Source organism: Silurus meridionalis, chromosome 25, assembly GCF_014805685.1.
Source record: "Silurus meridionalis isolate SWU-2019-XX chromosome 25, ASM1480568v1, whole genome shotgun sequence".
NCBI lineage: Eukaryota > Metazoa > Chordata > Actinopteri > Siluriformes > Siluridae > Silurus > Silurus meridionalis.
In genome coordinates, this window is record NC_060908.1 from 15,681,806 (window position 1) to 15,700,811 (window position 19,006).

The 19,006-nt window shown below is 41.7% G+C and overlaps 3 protein-coding genes across 4 annotated transcripts; all 3 read left to right on the forward strand.

The window, feature by feature from the left end:
- The first annotated feature begins 5,864 nt into the window (after nucleotides 1–5,864).
- epd (ependymin) lies at nucleotides 5,865–9,762 on the forward strand. Its single transcript, XM_046839520.1, has 6 exons — nucleotides 5,865–6,023; nucleotides 6,117–6,151; nucleotides 6,351–6,485; nucleotides 7,795–7,996; nucleotides 8,137–8,221; nucleotides 9,376–9,762. The coding sequence occupies exons 1-6, from the start codon at nucleotides 5,930–5,932 to the stop codon at nucleotides 9,497–9,499; spliced, it is 675 nt and encodes a 224-aa protein (XP_046695476.1). The 5' UTR covers nucleotides 5,865–5,929; the 3' UTR covers nucleotides 9,500–9,762.
- Nucleotides 9,763–9,909: 147 nt separating this feature from the next.
- Nucleotides 9,910–15,179, forward strand: panx1b (pannexin 1b). Of its 2 annotated transcripts, XM_046839474.1 has the most exons (7): nucleotides 9,910–11,016; nucleotides 12,047–12,174; nucleotides 12,259–12,464; nucleotides 12,822–13,027; nucleotides 13,372–13,679; nucleotides 13,769–13,940; nucleotides 14,075–15,179. In XM_046839474.1, exons 1-7 carry the CDS (start codon nucleotides 10,836–10,838, stop codon nucleotides 14,158–14,160), a joined length of 1,287 nt encoding a protein of 428 aa, XP_046695430.1. In that variant the 5' UTR covers nucleotides 9,910–10,835; the 3' UTR covers nucleotides 14,161–15,179. The 2 variants fall into 2 exon arrangements, with proteins under 2 accessions (XP_046695430.1, XP_046695429.1); XM_046839473.1 differs by having other exon boundaries at nucleotides 12,047–12,464.
- Nucleotides 15,180–16,457: 1,278 nt separating this feature from the next.
- ins (preproinsulin) lies at nucleotides 16,458–17,716 on the forward strand. Its single transcript, XM_046839543.1, has 3 exons — nucleotides 16,458–16,544; nucleotides 17,061–17,244; nucleotides 17,437–17,716. Exons 2-3 carry the CDS (start codon nucleotides 17,064–17,066, stop codon nucleotides 17,583–17,585), a joined length of 330 nt encoding a protein of 109 aa, XP_046695499.1. The 5' UTR covers nucleotides 16,458–16,544; nucleotides 17,061–17,063; the 3' UTR covers nucleotides 17,586–17,716.
- Nucleotides 17,717–19,006: the final 1,290 nt, after the last annotated feature.

The following is a 19,006-nucleotide window of genomic DNA, read 5'->3' on the forward strand; positions in this document are numbered from 1 at the left end:
CCCTTTCAACAACCCCTCTCATTCTTTCCACCTCTCATTCCCCGTTTCATGAAAAAGGAGTTTTACCAAAACCTTGACATCAGTCTGTCCAATATCGTGCTCATCATGAATGGAGAAATTTCCACATTCATCATAATCTCACTTTGGCGTAGAAACAAAACCTTTGTCATTGAATTGTTTAGAAGAAAACGCATCTTTCATGTAAATCGGTTTTGCTGAAAGTGAAAGGTGTCTTTATGTTTATTAATATATGAACCGATGCGATTAAACGCTTTGGTTTTCTACAATTTATTTCTAATTTTTTAAGGAAAATTTCAAGCTTTATTTTAAATATCATTTTACAATGATTACACAATACGGAGAAAAGTTGTGGAAACCTCACCATAAGATTTCTGCTGCTTTTTTTTGTTAGAAATTTGCAGTTGTAATCTCCACTCTTCTGGGAAGATGTTTCACTAGATTTTGCATGAGATTCATTCAGCTATACGGGAGTTAGTAAAGTTTGGTACTGATGTGGGTGAGGTGAGGAGGTTCCTGGGGTGCAGTCAGTGTGAAGAATTTATTCAAAAGGTGATTAATAGAGTTTATTGGTCTTTGGCAGGAGATATTCCCACCCATGGAAAACAGATCTTCATGGAGCTGGCTTTGTGCAGGAGCAGGTTTGGGTCTCCTAATTAAAATATTTCCAAAGACGTTCTATACAACTGTATGCTTAAAACTTTGTGGGACCTGTACAGCTGGTGGGCGTAACCCAAACCCTGGCTGTCACTTCTTGGTGAACTGCGGTGAAGATAGTGTGGGTAAGGCCTTTTTCCAAAATGCTCAATACACACAGAGTTTCTTCCACTCATCCCCGAAGCACCGGCTTTCCCAACTCCACTTTCGCTTCCTTTTTTCTTCTTTCATTACCATGAAATCTGTGCATTTATTTCTCTCTCTAGAATCTGTCCCTCTTCCTGTCTAACTGATTTCAATGCAGGCTACTTTCCACTTCGTCTTGCTACGTCAGCCACGCTCTGGTCTTCCCCAACTTTCTTTTTGAGCTTATATATTTTTTTTATTTTTTTGCTTTTCTTTTCTTTTAAGACTGCTCCTTTACTGTGAAACTCAACTGTCTTTCTCCACTGGGGCCATTTTTTTTTTTTCTTCATGCAGATTGTGCACAAGCATATAAACAGTTGGGAAGACATTAAATCTGATTATTGTTTAGATGTTTTTGCACTTCACTGGCACAAAATGTAATGTGCATTAAATTGCATACACATGCATCTTGTGATCACAAGAAAAAAAATCAGCACCTGACTATCAACCAAATGGTCTGAGATCGTATAAAGGTTTAGAGTTTTCCCACTTAACATTTCAGTGGACAAATGGGCCACAAATAGAACAGAATCTATATTGTAGACGTCTGGGCACAAGATTGGTATGTGCTCCTTTTTGAAAATCCCATTCCATATTTGCTCTTATAATAAACTTTCTTTCTACTTCTCCCGTTAGGGGGCGCCACAGCGGATCATCCACATGTTTGATTTGGCACGTTTTACGCTGGATGCCCTTCCTAACGCAACCCTCCCCATTTATCCGGGCTTGGGACCGGCACTAAGAGTGCACTGGCTTGGCTTGTGCAACCCTAATGGCTGGGGTCGGTTCCCTGGCTGGGGTCGGTTCCCTGACTGGGGACCGACCCCAGCCATTAGGGTTGCACAAGCCAGTGTGCTCTTATAATAAGTTCCACTTTTCTAAAGAAATGTTCCACAAGATTTTGTGTGCAGATTCATTTAGCCACAAGAGTGTTACCTCCAACTATACATTAGTTCACCATTGGATATAAAATAAGTGTCACTCACCTGAAGTGGAACCAGTTATCACCGTTTAAATACATGAAAACACGACTGATGAATAAAATCGAAGTTTTTGATGTGAGTTTTGTGAGCGGTGGTCATTTATTTTTTATTATAAAATATTATTAAAATAAGCCTCATTCTGCGGATTCGCATTTAAGAATAATACGGACGCGTTCAGTCTTTAAAACAGTGCGTTTTTGACGCTTTGAATCCGAGTTGATCGACGGTACAGTGAAATGCGTCACGAGCTGATTTTCCAAATACTAAAGAAAAGGTAAAAGTTTGCGAATAAAAAGCAAATCGCAGCTAAACAACAGCAGCTTTAATTATATATAGATATATATATTTTAAAAAAAGGACCTCAATTGTCTGTGCATCTTATAACATGGGTGGAAATGTTGGGTGTCCCGATACTTTTTTTTTTTTCTGCACTAAATGTAGCACATGTGCACTTTGTGTTTTTGAGTTCTGTGTAGTTCTGTGTTTTTAATCTGTGTTAATGTTGTCATGCTAAAATAGACTAAAACATTTGCCACTAGTGAATCATGTGACCCCAAGTCGGACAGTGCATTAGTCTAAAAATTGACCAGACATTAAGCAACTCTCACACATCGCTAGGATGGTTTTTACAAACAAGAAGAGAAAATTGTGAAGTATCAGCAAGCCAATTCACTACTTAAGTGTATGTGTGTCTGATATGTGAGTGAATTACAGAAGACCAACCAGAAGAGGTCACAGTATACAGAAAAGGCTGTTGTTCTGGTCACTCTGAAGCTCTGCAGCTCTGCAGGGTTTGAGTTTGCGGAGCTCCCGTCCTGCGTCCTGCTCATGGAATTTTATTCCAATGCTTCAGTTTGTCAGAACATAAACCTACAACTTACATTTTTTTAAAATTATACAACATTTAAGGGGTGAAACTTCCTGTAAAAAAGGTCCCAGCACTGGCAGGTTTGTCAATTCTGGGATTTTATCCCAGGATCAGCAGTATCTTCTAACTCCTGATCAACCACTGAGACTATAATCCGGCCCCTAATCTCGTCAACACGAACAGAAAAAAAAACGCCACGCTCTTAAGATTTGTTGCTGGGTCTCGCTGTAGGTCAAACTCGAAACTGATCAGAGAACTTGTCTTCTGTGAAATCTGTGATAGAATAAAGAATCATATAGGGAACCACTAAACCACAACAAACACACTTTGCATACTGTATCATCCCTTGGTTAGTCACAGCCTTGCGCAAGTGTGTTTGTAACCTCTGCAGTTTGGCTGATTTTGTCGAGTAAAAAATTCCACATCAAGTCCCCATTTGCAGTTATAGTAACCCAGAGTCTTCCTGGAAGACAGTTCTATAGGACATCTTTGGATGAAGTGGCATGAATTTTTTCCTTGAACTTGGAGACCCAAATGTGTTCCAGCATGACATTGCCCCTGTGTGCAAATCCAGCTCCATAAAAATCCAGAGAATGGAGTGAAAGATCTCCTGCTATAGATACATGAGTCTAGAGGAAGTGGTCATTCACTGGTTAAGGCATTGGACCATAAGGTCATGAGATCAGATCCCAGCACCACCAACCGAAGCTGCCACTACTGCGCCCTTGAGCAAGACTCTTAACGCTCAACTGCTCAGATGTAATTGTAAGTCGCTCTGGATGAGGGCGTCTGCCAAATGCCATTAACGTAAAGGCGATTTCAACCCTGGAACCCTGATTCTTTTATGCTGACTGCACCCCAGGCGTCCTCACCTCACCTCCACCTTTACTAACACCCTTGTGGCTCAATGAATCTCCACAAAATCTGGTGAAACATCTTCTAACAAGAGTGGAGGTTATTATAACAGCGAATGGGAACTCGATGTGGAATGCGATGTGCAAAAAGAAATACCGATTTTATGGTCAGGTTTCAGAGCCACAATTCTGAGCGTATTTCTTACTGAACATCGACATACATTTTTGTTTGGAAACTTGCACAATGTGAGAGTATTTGGCAACCTCTGATTAGTTTTGAAGGGGTTTTGCAGGGTGGGATTTGCAGGTGAGGGCAGGGCTGGGGTACACCTGCGTCTGGATAAAACACTGCTCTGTGTAGATTCTTACAAACACCGAAATTTGATGCCAAGAACGAGACGCGATTGAAGCTCCATCACCTCGCTTCACACTTTACCCGCTTTACACAGGTTTCAGAGTTTCTCCGAACAAAACCATGGGCCACTTTCTGTGGTGTGAGGTAATTGTCAGTTCCTTTTTGCCCATAAAAAAACGGGTTTCTACTTTAACAGTTGAGGAAGTTGGTTGGCTATTAATCACACTGTCTCATTTGTGACTCATTTCTACGGGACGAAGATGGTCAGAGTTTCGTTCGGATTTGCAGGATTATTCGATAGGATGTGTACATCATAAACGGGAAATAACCCCCCCCCCTTCGTTCTGCATGCCTCTGCTTTCTTTCCAGGCACACAGCATATCTTCAGAAAATGACAGAAAACATGTCCCCAGCTGCTCTCCGGCTCTCTGTTGGAGCCGAGTCGAAAAAAACATGCGGCGAAGCTCAACAAACATGAACGTTCACCTGCATCCAGAATTTAGGCCGAACGAGGTCGCACAACCCGGTGCAAGAACATAACACGCCGATAATCATCGAGAGATGATTGGGGAGATAATGCCTCCTCAGCATTTTTTTGAATAGTGTCATACTGTCAAACACAAAATGATATCTGCTCATGCTCTTTTACGGTTCTCCATCCAACCTTCTAAGAGATCTAAAACCACAAACAGTGTCTTTGCTTTGCTTGTGTCACCTGAAGCCAATCAACCAGACCCCGATTGCTGTTTCTATCATATTGTTTCACCATCCTTTTTTAATCCATCCATCTATCATTGGAAAATTGCGCCACACTGACAAGAAGAATATTTCTAGAACTTAGTCTCGATACACTGCAAAAACTCCTCATAGGCAAGACTTATTTCTAATTGTATTTCTAGCCATAAAAACCACATCCTATTTTAAAAATAAAATACTATGCACTAAAGTTATGATTGTTTTAAGATTATTGATCTTTTTTTGTTTTTACTCAGTTAGTATTCCTTAATGTTAATTATTTCACCTGCAAATTCGGCTTAATTACCATCAGAGGCTTTATTTTAGCTTTAATAAGTTCCCAGTAAAAAATGCTCAATAATCACACTCAGGATTTGAACTTTTATGTACAACGTAAAAATCAACCTTTAATTTACAACCTAATAACAAACAATAGGAAAAAGTACTTATGACGTTTTTAGTTGTTTTGTAGTTTGATTTCAGTTTCTCAAGTTGAAAATTTTCCAGTGTTCAATAACCAAGAAAAATACATTCCATAATGTTTTCTGTTGCAATAACTTTCGATATTTTGAGTAATGATTTTGTTTTTGCATCATAACTACGGTGTGTAACACAAGAAATCCTCATTGGGATAAATAATGTTGACAATATTCATGTATACGTGATTTTTGATTTTAATAGTAAAACTCGTTCGTAGTTTCATTTTAAGACCGAATGATATAATAATGACGATCCTTAAATTGAGTCATTTTCTTGTTTAGTTGCGTTGGTTTAAAGATCTTTTCACACCCAAACTGTTTAAAAACAATAATTAACAAGCGAGTTTTAAGTTCATTTACTCCTCTGGCAGATCTTTTCACTTCTTTCTAGTCTGTATCTCCTTAAATCATGTTCAGTTTTTGTTAGAACGTCTATCAAAGCGAGCTGAAAAACTTTTTCCAATAATAAGACTTTTATTTACACACCTGCATCATCGAGGGTTTCTTTAGATCGTTTCGCGGTAAAAGAACATCGCATCACCTAACGTGAACCGACGTCCCGCCGCTCCGGAGTCAGAAGGTCCCCCAGAGAGTGAGCGAGAACCTCTAGGAGGCCTGGCCGGTTTGTTTTAATAACGCTTGTTTGTCTCCGTGGTCATGCCGGACTCGTGGTTGTCCCGCTTGCATGACCAGCGGGAGATTGTGTAACGTCTATCGAGGAGGCAGCGAGGAGGGGGTGACGGACACCGTGTATAAATAGCACCACAACCACACCTGCACTTGAGGAGAATCTGATGAAGAGCGAAATGCATACCGTCGAGCTGTTCTGCGTGGCCTTCCTGTGCCTCTGCCCCATGGCCTGGGCCTCCTCCAGCCGCGAGCCGTGCCGTAAGTCTGCGTTCGCAATTTTTCCACAGTCTTTCCTTTTCTAGATGAAACAATTCCAATGAAACGGCATGATGTTTCTGATTTCTTCTGCAGGATCGCCTTCTAAGATCAGCGGCACGCTGTGTGTGGTATGTAAACACGATTATCTGAGCAGTTCTTAAACCTTTTAGTGTAAACTTGTGTGTCATGTGGGTGCAGAATTCTGAAATCTGAATGATTCACTGTGTAGAACAGCAGCTCTGACGCTGGAATGAGTGACATTTACTGTAGTAACATTCTGAGGTTAAAGCTGTAACTTTCACAAAGTCTCCTTTCACACTCGCGCAGAGCTCCACCAAGGACGATACGATCGCGTGGGGGGACTTTAAGTACGACTCCACCCATAAGCACCTCCACTTTGTGGAGGACAGCAGCAAGTCGAACAAAACATCCCACCTGGATGTGCTCATCCACTTCGAGGAGGTAACGATGCAGATGTGCTTTCACACACCCACACACCACACACACGCACACACACACACCACACACACACATCCACACACGCACCATACCCACCCACACACACATACCACACACATACACATGCACCACACACATACACATACACATACACATACACACACCACACAGACACACACACACACACACACACACACACACACACACACACACGGCACAGTATGTATACACATCCACACACACAAACACACTCACACACACACCAGGACAGGCTAGTGCACCTGAGATGCAGTGCAATAACAGGAGACTTGATAAAATACTACAAAAACAACACTACTTCTAGACCCTTGTGGCTCAATGAATCTCCACAAAATTTGGTGGAACATCTAACAAGAGTGGAGGTCATTAGAACAGCGAATGGAACCTCGATGTGGAATGCGATTGGAAAAAAAAATGTTATGGTCAGGTTTCAGAGCCACAGTTCTGAGCGTATTTCTTACTGAACATCGACATAATTTTTAGTTTGGAAACTTGCACAATGTGAGAGTATTTGGCAACCTCTGATTAGTTTTGAAGGGGTTTTGCAGGGTGGGATTTGCAGGTGAGGGCAGGGCTGGGGTACACCTGCGTCTGGATAAAACACTGCTCTGTGTAGATTCTTAAAAACACCGAAATTCGATACCAAGAACGAGACGTGATTGAAGCTCCATCACCTCGCTTCACACTTTACCCGCTTTACACAGGTTTCAGAGTTTCTCCGAACAAAACCATGGGCCACTTTCTGTGGTGTGAGGTAATTTCCTCTTCTTCTTCTCCTCCTTCTTCATTGTCTATTTTTTTTCCCCCAGATTTTTTGCTCATTTTTTATTGTGTATTTCATTATTTTCCTTTCATTTCTTCTCGCTCATTTCGTCTTCCCGCTCTTTTTTTTTCTTCTCCCTTTTTCTTTTCAGCATTTTTCTTCTTCTTCTTATTTTTTTTTCTCGTTCAACTTCTTTCCTTTTTTTTATCTTCTTCTCTCACATTAGCGTTTAAATACCTTTCATTGTATGCATTCATTTTACCCAAGTGTTTCATTTACTATTATAATTCTAATGATTAATTTTATTGATTTACTTTTGATGTTTTCGGTTTGTTATTGTTGTCTTCGTTCTGTCACGGTATTTTTTTGTTGCTTGTAATTTTTTTGTTTGACTTTTTTATTCAGTATAACAACATTTGGGTTTATAAACAGTGCTACTTAAACATGATGTTGATGAAGATGATGGTGATGGTGATGTAACCCGCCCCTCCTTTATCTGGAATACGGCAGGGTGTGATGTACGAGCTGGACAGCAAGAACGAGAGCTGTAAGAAGGAATCCCTGCCGTCTCACGATCACCCGATGGAGGTCCCTGCCGACGCCAGTCACGTAAACGAGCTGTACATGGGAAGCCCTGATAAGTCCGAGCAGGGCCTCAGGGTGCGTTTGTGGTCCGTCAACATGTCCGACCACGACACACACCACCCACATGGTCAGTACACACACACACACACACACACACACACACACACACACACACACACATAGTTCCTTAATTGCCTGGTAGACCTAAGTATGATGATGATGTAATGTCCTTAAGTTTTACTCATAATGCTGATTTGTTTTTTTCAGCCCACTATTCCATCATGACTACTTCCTGTGGCTGCCTCCCCGTTTCCTGCACCTACCACAGTGAGAAGAATGACCTCATCTTCAGGTATGAGTCAGTCTTTAAAAAAAGCATAAAAAAATTGAGTCTAAAATGGAAAAAATAATGGGGGGGGAACAAAAATGGTTGGTCTGGAAATGAAGCACATCCCGTAGACTTCTGTCTGCTCTGGTAATCATGTTCTCGTCATCAGGCTCCGCCCTCAGGTGTCGATCATAATCACGTGATGACTCAACACAATTCTATTTGGAAAGATTTTTGTAAACCCAAAACTTTTATTATATATACTCAAGTGAATTTCCCTGTTTTCCCCCAAGTGGTGGCGCAGGAGTGTGTCAGAAATGTGCTTGTTTCATTCTTTCCCCTTTTCCATCTGCTTCAAAGTGTCATTCCAGATTATGGGTCCGATAAACACACTACCTAAAACACCATCTAGGATTCGCTTCATGGACGCTTCATTTATCATTCGTGATCTGATAAAAATCAAAAACCCAACAACAGATGCAGATGCATATTTATTACCCAGCTGTTAGACAATTAGGGCCACTTACATGTCTGGAATCTTGATACCTTCCATGTTACTCGGGGGAATTTTCATTTTCTGATCTCCCTCAGCCCTGGCGGTGTATCTAATCTCTTTCAGTCTCTCATTTCTCTCATTAGATTGCTATGTGATTCCATTATATCGCCCCAGTTCCCATTCGCTCTTATAATAACCATTCTTCTGAGGAGATGTTCCACTAGATTGATGTGGAGATTTGTGGAGATTTATTCAGACACAAGGTTTGTGTTAGTGATGTAGGTGAGGAAGTGAGGAGGCCTGGGGTGCAGTCAGTGTTCACATTCGTCTCAGAGGTTTACTTCAGTCCGTCCTATTAAATGTAGATCTTCAGAGAGCTGGCTTTGTGCACAAATCTTATGCTGGAAAAGGTCTCAAAGTTCTCAAGGGAAAGTTTAATGCTACTGCATCCAGGGACGTCCTGTACAGTTGTGTGCCTCTGACCTTTTGTGTCGATTCAAATTCTGTCAATATGTGATTGTTGGGAAATTACAATGGTATAAAACTGTCTGTCTGTCTGTCTGTCTGTCTGTCTGTCTGTCCGTCTGTCTGTCTGTCCGTCTGGAACAAATTACTCCCTGATAACAATTTGTTACTCCCAAGTGTGTAAATATATTAAACGATTTTCTTTCTTCCTTTGTAGTTTCTTCAACGTACAGACGGAGGTGGACGACTTACAAGTGTTCAACCCTCCTGATTACTGCGACGGCGTGGCCACCGAGGACGCGTCCGACGACCACAGCTTCTTCGACCTGTTCCACGACTGAATGTTCAAATAAAAAACACCCGAATCAATCGACACGCAGGATTATGGCATGAATAATAATAATAATAAAAAAAAAACAACACAAAAAAACCTTCAAAAAACTGTATCCACTTTCCTTTTTTCTCTCGTTCTTTCTCTCTTTTTCCTGAGCGAATCTGCTCTTCTGTAGTCTGATCAGTGTCTCTGTCCAGAGTGCTGTTTTGTCTTTTATTTTGTAACTGTTCCTTTTGTTTCTCATGAAGTCAATAAATGCTGAGTAATTCATACCGAGAGACTTCTTTCAAACCTTCAGCTCACACACTCGAGTCTCGTTTTCAAGCGTACAGGGACAATGTGTCGTACAAACAAGAAACTCTACAACCTATGCATTATATGGAGAACATTTTGTGGACATCTCACCATACATCACATTCCCTAGTGAGTCCCTGTTATAATAAGCTCCACTCTTCTGGGGAGATGCTCCACTAGATTTTGGAGTGTGTTAGTTGAGATTGTTGTGAGATTCATTCAGCCACAAGGGTGTTAATAACGTCAGGAACTGCACAAGTAACATTCGGTGCAAGATCTCAGCGCTGGATCAGGAGGAGCATCCTGACATCCTGATCCTCTTCATCCTTACTTACTGTAAATCCTGCTTTCCATCTGGAATCCTTGATTCCTTTCTTTCGCCATTATATACTTCCTTTCCTCCTCCACTTCTTTCATTTCTCCCTCCTTTCTACCTTCCATCCTTCCTTCCTTCCTCTTTCTCTTGTTTCCTTCCTTCATCACTTCTTTCCTTAGTTTCTCCCTAATTTCTTTCGTTCTTTCTCACCATACAATACAAAGCATTCCACATCCATTCCACATGGAGCACCAATTGGCTCCTATAATAACCTGGGAAGATGTTTCATTTTTGTGAAGATTCATTCAGTCACAAGGGTGTTAGTACAGTCAGGTTCTGGTGTAGGTGAGAAGGTGAGAAGGTCCTGGTGTGCAGTCAGCGTTCACATTCATCCAAAAGGTGTTTGATAGGGTTTATAGCAGGAAACTCATAATCTTCCTGTCTAACCCATGGAAAGCAGATCTTCATGGAGCACAGGGGAATTATCATGCTGGAACAGGTTTGGGTCTCCTCGTTCACGTGAAGGGAAAATGTTATGCTTCCACACCTGTTCAACTGTGTGCCTCCAATACATGAGAGAAGAAACACATCAGGATTCATACTGTAGTTCTCCTGACAGGACGGGGTGGTGGGGTCGAGCCTCGAGTCTCTCTCTCCCTCTCTCTCTCTCTCTCTCTCTCTCTCGCTCTCGCTCTCTCTCTCTCAGAGACAGAGCGGGTGTGTGTCCTGCACCATGGCGATCGCTCACGTCGCTACAGAGTACGTGTTTGCAGATTTTCTGCTGAAGGAACCCAGTGAGGGAAAATACAGAGGCGTGCGTCTAGACCTGACTGCCGACAAACTCGTCACCTTCATCGCGGTGGGACTTCCCCTGCTCCTTATCTCCCTCGCGTTCGCTCAGGAAGTGTCTGTGGGTAAGTGTGTGTGTGTGTGTGTGTGTGTGTGTGTGTGTGTGTGTGTGTGTGTGTGTGTGGTGTTTATTAACGTATTAACCAGAGTGCAGGAGATGTAATCAGAAGCAGTAAGTGGCTGTTTTTTTATTTCACAAAGAGATGTAGAAGATGCAGGGATGAATGATCGAGCACATTTGCCTCAAACTGGACACACAATATAAAAGCTGTAACACGAGCTGGGCCATAACCACAGCCCAGGAACCGCTGCAGCTCAGACCCCGGCGTTCATCTGAGGCTTTTCTTACTATAAAACCCGACAGGAAGCCGCTGGATGCAGACAAAGAAGCGAAACCGCGTGTGCGCGCCGCCGCTTCTCCATCAGCCCACAGCGGGGATGCTGTGCGCGTGCACGAGTACAATCTAGTGCATGATCTCAGAGGTGCATCATGAGGAGCATCCTGACTTCCTGATCCTCCTCATCCCTACTGACTGTTCTTTCTTTCTTTCTTTCTTTCTTTCTTTCTTTCTTTCTTTCTTTTTTCTTTCTTTCCTCTAGCACTTCTTTCATTCTTTCTTTCTTTCTTTCTTTCTTTCTTTCTTTCTTTCTTTCTTTCTTTCTTTCCTTTAGCACTTCCTTCCTTCCTTCCTTCCTCCTTCTTCCTTTCTTTCTTTCTGTCTTTCTTTCTTTCTTTCTTTCTTTCTTTCTTTCTTTCTTTCTTTCTTCTAGCACTTCCTTCCTCCTTTCTTTCTTTCTTTCTTTCTTTCTTTCTTTCTTTCTTAACTTAATCCCTTGCTTCCATTCATCCTTTCTTCCTTCCTATGGTAACTCAGTGGAAGGTTGAGGGCCACTCTTGGGGCCCTTCAGCAAGGCCCTGTACCCTCTGTGCTCCAGTGGTGCGTCTGCCCATCTGTCCATCAGCTGTACAGCATTTTGACTTTCCTCCTGAAACCTCCATTAATCCAGTGTAAATCAGTGCTCTCCAGCACATGCCCTCATGCCGCTGCTCTGTACAGAGTCTCGCAGGTAAATACACTAATAAACTTCTCTCAGGTTCACAGATTAGCTGCTTTCCACCGACCGGCTTCAGCCTGCGCCAGGCCGCCTTCGTCGACTCCTTCTGCTGGGTTGTCACTGAAAGCCAGACTACAGAGGATGGCTCCCCCCTGTGGTTACACAAGGTAACGCACTGTCAAATCTCAAACACCAAGTATTATATTTACATCCCCGAATGTCCTGAAACATTACACTTTCTCTGCTCCCAGTTTTTTCCTTACATCCTGCTGCTGTTGGCCATCCTGGTGTATGTTCCTGCTCTGTTCTGGCGCTTCACCGCTGCTCCTCAACTCTCCTCAGACCTCAGCTTCATTATGGAGGAGCTGGATCGCTGTTACAACAGGGCCATCCAGCACGCCAAGAACATTGCGTCCAGCAAGCCTGAGGCCAAGGACTCCCAAGAGGATTCCCATAGGTGAGCACGCAACCCGAGAGATTCCAGGGATTATAGAGGGATTATAAACTATATGGCCTTTATAACACTAACTTTTTCGTCCACTCGTGCGCCATAGCGGAGATCTGAGCGCTTTAATGTGTTTGTTTATTATGTAAGAAAAAACGAGAGGCTCAGATTTTATTTTCAAAGAGTTGGAAGAAAAATAATTTCACCTGTGTTTTAGATCATAACCATAAAGTTCCTAGATTCTTTTCTTCCTAGTTTTGAGGAAGACCCTGAGAGGAACTAGGATGAGCCTTCTAGGACACCAGTGGAGACTCTGTATGAAAATACCTTCTGCGTGTGTGTGTGTGTGTGTGTGTGTGTGTGACACAGCTTTCTGGAAGTGACAGAAGGCTGTTTTAAATACCCTCTGGTGGAACAGTATTTAAGAACCAAGTGCTGGACACGGTCCATGGCGTGGAAGTACCTGCTGTGTCGGGTTCTCACTCTGCTCACGCTGCTGCTGGCGTGCATCTATCTGCTCTACTACATCTGCCTGGTGTCTCTGAGCGACCAGTTTTCTTGCTACTTACAAACCAGTAGGTCTGACCTTATTTAACCTTTAACGGTTGCCGGTTATGTGCATCTCCATATCTCCGATGTGATACGATATGCCTCCTCAGTCCTCAGTTTATTTCAAAAAAAGAAATAAAACCAGACGTTCATTTTCTGTTGTGTCTCCAGGAAGACGCAGCTCTACCTCTGCCATGTTAATCTGTATTTTAGGAACACTAGAGAGTGGTGCTGAGAGAACGCGTTTGAGAAACAGTTCAGCGAGGAGAAAACAATCTATGTATTAAATGTTGGTCACATACGATTGGTCACTTTCTAAATAATAAAAGTATCTGTAACTGTCATGAATCTTTACTATGCACCACTCCAGGTGTGGTCCTGAATGAGAGCACGCTCCCGCCGGTGCAGTGTAAGCTGGTGGCCATGGGTGTATTCCGCCTGCTCAGCTGCATTAACGTCGTGGTGTACCTGCTGCTCATTCCCGTGGTGATCGCTGCAGCGCTCCGTCCTGCATGGCCGAGCCACCAAAACCATCTGCTTCACCCCTACAGGCTGCTCCCGGCCTTCAGCAGCTCCCAGGGGCTGCACGAACACTCTCGGCGCTACGACGACCTCAGCATCTACCTGCTGTTCCTGGAGGAGAACCTGAGCGAGCTGAAGAGTTACAAATGCCTGCAGGTGCGTTCCTTAATAACACAAACCATCCAGGACCTACAGTTAATGTCAGAATAAGTATTCTCCACTCACGGCTGCGGTGTTTCGTGCAGGTCTTAGAGCTGCTGAAAGACAACGAGAATGAGAAGCTCGACACCATGTGCATCCTGAGGACTCTCGGGCAAGTCAGGACCGATTTGGTGGACAGGAGGTTATCGTCCGAGGTGGATGGCGGCGATCAGTTGGCTCACAGTAAGGAGGGCGCAGAGGTGCCACAGATTAAGGGTAAGAATATGTAGACCAGAGCAGGGTTGGACTGAACTCTTGATTTTGATTGGTCAGAACGGTTTCACAGGATGTTCTGGGGAAGTTCCTCCAATGTATCATCATAAAAACATGTGCGACTTTTTTTTTTCCAGATGTTTCCGCCGTACTGATACAGGATGGGCAACAGAGGGAATCCAGCTGCAGCTGTGGGAAGGATGTGAGACAGAGAAATGTCTGAGAGAGAGTGAGTGAGTGAACGAGTGAATGAATAAATGAAAATGTGCCCTGAATGTATGCAGGAGCCTTCAGTATCTACTGTTCATTGCAATTTGGGTGTCTGTTTGAGCGAACGAACGAATGAATGAATGAACGGAAGTGTGCCCATGTTTTACACTTTTTGCTATAGAAAGGAGTGAATGTATGCATGAGTCTTCAGTATATACTCATTTATTGCAGCTTGGGTCTGTAAGAAAGCGACAGAGAGAGAAATAGAGAGAGAAAGAGAGCGAATAAATGAATAAGAGAGTAGAAGAGATACAGAGAGAGAGAGAATCTACCCCACCACTCTTTCCTGTACAGAAGTGTGGATGTTCTGAGCTGAATGATCCTGTTTAATAAAGCATGAGGGGGTCAGTGTTCAGATTAGAGGCAGTACAGAGACTCTGTATACTACAGATTACTGCATGATGATCATCATGAAATATTCAGTGCATTTACATTAACCCTCAGATTCATGACCTGTGTGTGTGTGTGTGTGTGTGTGTGTGTGTGTGTGTGTGTGTGTGTGTGTTAGAGACCATTACAGAAACCTTCAGTATGAACACTAACACTTAACACTCATCATGACTCCAGGTCCAAGGGCTAACACACGTATTTGTTACTGTATTATTGTATTGTATCTTCATAGTAACCATAGTTACACACACAAACACACAAACACCTTTTAATATTTTCACTAATGGATTGTTTTTTGTTAACAGTGTTTTTAGATCGAAAATATTATTTGGATGATTTGAATTTTTCCTCCTGTATTTCTTATCAGCAATATTTATTTTTTAACATTTCTTTTAATTAATTTTACTTTACAATTTTTGTTATGTTTATTACAACGATGATTATTATTTGTTTGTTTATTATATTATTTATTGATTGGGTTTTTTATTATTTTTATTTACATTTAATTTATTGATTTTTAAATATTTGTAATGACTCTGAGGTTATTTTACTGCAATGTTAATAAACGTGTTTATACTGCGTCCCTTTTGACTTTTGTCTTCAGTGTCAGAGGCTTTTAATAGTGTGAGGTCAAACCTCTTCTCACTGTCAATCCAGTTCAGTTTAACTCAATTAACTTAATCCAGTTCAGTTTAACTCAACTAACTCAATTCACTTCAGTTTAACTCAATTAACTCAATTTAGTTCAGTTCAATTTAATCCAGTTCAGTTCAGTTTAACTCAAATAACTTAATTCAGTTCAGTTCAGTTTAATCCAGTTCAGTTTAACTCAACTAACTCAGTTCAGTTCAGTTTAACTCAATTAATTCAGTTAATTTGAACTGTTTGGTTCAATTGAACTTAATTCAGTTTAAATTATTTTTAATTCAGTTCAGTTCAACTCAATTCAGTTCAATTAAATCCATCTTAGTTCAACTGTGTTCAGTTCAGGTGAACTCAATTCAATTAAGTTTTATGCAGTTAAATACCATTTAATTGAATGTAAATCAGTTCAGTTTGATTTGATTTGATTCAGTTTGATTAAACTACAATTTAAATTCAGCTCAGTATAATTCAATTAAACTATTAAATATATTAATTCAGCTGCAATACTAAAGAGATTTAATAACCTTGTGCTGTGACTTTCACCATTTCAACACAATATAAATAAAAAAACAACAAAATCTAAATAACGGAGAGCGCCTCACTGTGTCTGGTGGATCCAACCTAAATGTTTTTGATGAATTTAGAGTAGAATTGTAGCAGTAATATATGTATTGAAGGTATAATGTCTCGTCAGGAGATAAAGTTGACGTTTCGGCCCTTGGGCTGAGAGCAGGAAACACTCTGACACGTATACTCGTGCCACTGAAGCTCATTAACGCTTTGCCTCTTCTCCGCATCAGGAAAAAAACACCTTCACAAATGATCTCCGCCAGCTGTCACCTTCTGGTGACCTCTAATGCAAACACCTTGCATAATAATCAGTGTTTAAACAAATCAGTAATTTATTTCTATAAAAAAAAACAATTGGTGCACTTTTTTGGATCCAGACTTCCAGCATTCCGTCCTAATTTTTTTAATTTTTTCACATTTTTCACTTACAATTTTTTGACTTTCAAACTGATTTCAGACAAAGTTCTCATCTGAAAGTTTGAACCGTTTGCGCAAGTCTGATCATGCGTAAAAACTGAATTAGCTAGAACAAACGCAGCTAATGTGGCGTGCGTGATTGGACAGCCACTTAGCGGCGTTACAGGCTGCGTGTTTTTTTCCGCTGACACGGACAAATCCAACCTGCTCGGGTATAAAGGTGGAGGAGAATCGCTGCTCGTCCTCAAGCGTCCCTCATCCCTCTCAGCATCTCTGACCATCTTCGTAGGGCGTCTCGTCCAGCTAATAACAAAGGTAAGAATTCAAAAATTCTCTGTATTGCTTTATAAGATTCTTTTTCGGTGGTTGTGGAGCTCAAATATCAGCATCCTCTAATACTTTTGGATAATATTGAATTAGTGGACATCTAAGTATCTTGCTGTTGGAATAACCTCCACTCTTCTGGAAAGATGTTCCACTAGATTTTATGGAGATCCAGCTCCTTCAGCTGCAAGGGTGTTAGTAAAGTCAGGTTGTGATGTAGGTGAGGAGAAGAGACCTTTGGTCCAGTCAGCATTCACATTCATGCTAGTAGGGTTCAAAAGCTCTAGAGCAAAAGATCTTCCACTCCAACCCATGTAAAGCAGATCTCCATGGAGATGGCTTTGTGCACAGGGGTATTGTTATGCAGGAACAGTTTTGGGTCTCTGAGTTCAAGGTTCTCATCACTTCATTCTAGATTGTTTTCCTTTAACATCATGTCTTGCCTGTTACCAAACATTACTTCCATTGTAACCACTTTGTTCCTTCCACCCCCTGTTTATCTGCCAGATAATGGCTCTTTTACTGCAGGCTGGTTCTCTAATGTTCCTGCTGGCGTTCTACAGTTCCGCGGTAGCTGATGCAGCAGCACCTCAACACCTGTGTGGCTCTCACCTGGTCGACGCCCTGTACCTGGTCTGTGGCCCCAACGGCTTCTTCTATAACCCTAAAAGAGACGTGGATCCTCTGCTGGGTAACGAAAAATAGCAACATTTGATTTTTACAAATTTATGATTGTAACTTTGACACTAGAAAATAATTTGGACTTGTATCAAACGCTCGTCTGACAGAGGACAATCACTTCCCACAAGCTGCTCACGTTTCCTATCGCAAATTTGCTATGTAATATATTTCATATATATTTTCCTTCTTCCTTCACTCCCAGGGTTCCTCCCGGCTAGATCCGCCACCGAGGGCGAGACGGCCGAATACCCATATAAAGACTACAACGAGCTGATGGTGAAAAGAGGCATCGTGGAGCTGTGCTGCCACAAACCCTGCAGCTTACATGACCTGCAAAACTACTGCAATTAAATCGCCAACCACCGCAGTCTGTCTGGTCCCCATCCCCCGCCCCCTCACCTGCTGCAAATGAGACAAGGGCCTACTCGATTTTGGGTTTTGTGTTTTGTTTTTCCTAGAAAATAAATGGTACATCAAATGAATCTTAACTGCATTGTGCTTCTTCTTCTTCAGTCCGATATCAAACCTAACGTGTTATCAGGCTTCAATCCCCAATTAACTCCAGAACTCAAATTGTGCTTATTTTATTGGAAACATTTGGCAGAGTGCATTTAATAATAAAGGACCTGATTCTAAAATTCTAGATTTTGATGATTCCCCACTTCACTGCATATCATTTCCCCTTATTTTAATGTGTCAACAAACCTGAGTGAACGTGTGAGAGTGAGGGGACGACAGCATACAAATATCCCAGTTCACCAAATACTCGATGTCCATGATCCCTCCAGATCTGAGCCTTTACCTAAGAAAAATCTACTGATAAAAGACTCGACTAAATAAATACGTTTTCAGCCTCGACGTGAACACTGAGACTGTGTCTGAGTCCTCAACACTGATTGGAAGTTTGTTCCATAACAAAATTGGAGGTATAGCCTGCACCTTTTGATCTAAGTAGGCGTGGAGGATTATACTGGTACAGAAGTTCACTTAGACAAACAACATCACATTTCTAATTTTAGCAATACTTCTAAGGTGAAAGAAGGCAATCCTGGTGATATTATTCATGTGAGACTCAAAGGAAAGACTTGGGTCAATAATCACACCAAGATCTTTGACTTCTGTACACACTGAGACAGAAACACAATCCAGAGATGCTACAGAATCCGAAAGTTTGCTTCCAGCTGCATGTGGTCCTAGTAAAAGTACTTCTGTCTTATCTGAGTTGAGCAGAAAAAGGTTATCAAGCAGCTAGTGTGTCCTTTACACACTTCTCAACATTGTTAAGCTGATCTCTCTTATCTGGCTTTGCTGAAATATACAGCTGTGTATCATCAGCATAGCAATGGAAGCGAATACCATGTTTTTGTATAATTTCACCCAGAGGCAGCATATATAAAGAGAAAAGCAGTGGGCCTAAGACAGATCCTTGTGGAACACCAAACTTTACCTCAGAGAGTGTGGTGAACTCACCATTTACATCAACAAACTGATAGCGATCAGTCAAATAAGACCTGAGCCAAGAGAGAGCTGTTCCCTTTATTCCTACAACGTTCTCAAGTCTAGCAAGCAATATAGTGTGATCAATAGTGTCAAAAGCTGCACTAAGGTCGAGCAAAACAAGTAAAGAGACAAAACCCTGATAACAGGTCATTTACCACCTTAGCTAGCAACCGTCTCTGTGCTATGATGAGGCCTAAATCATGACTGATACATTTCAAAAATGTTATTCCTCAGTAAATGTGAGCAGAACTGCTGTGCTACAACCTTTTCAA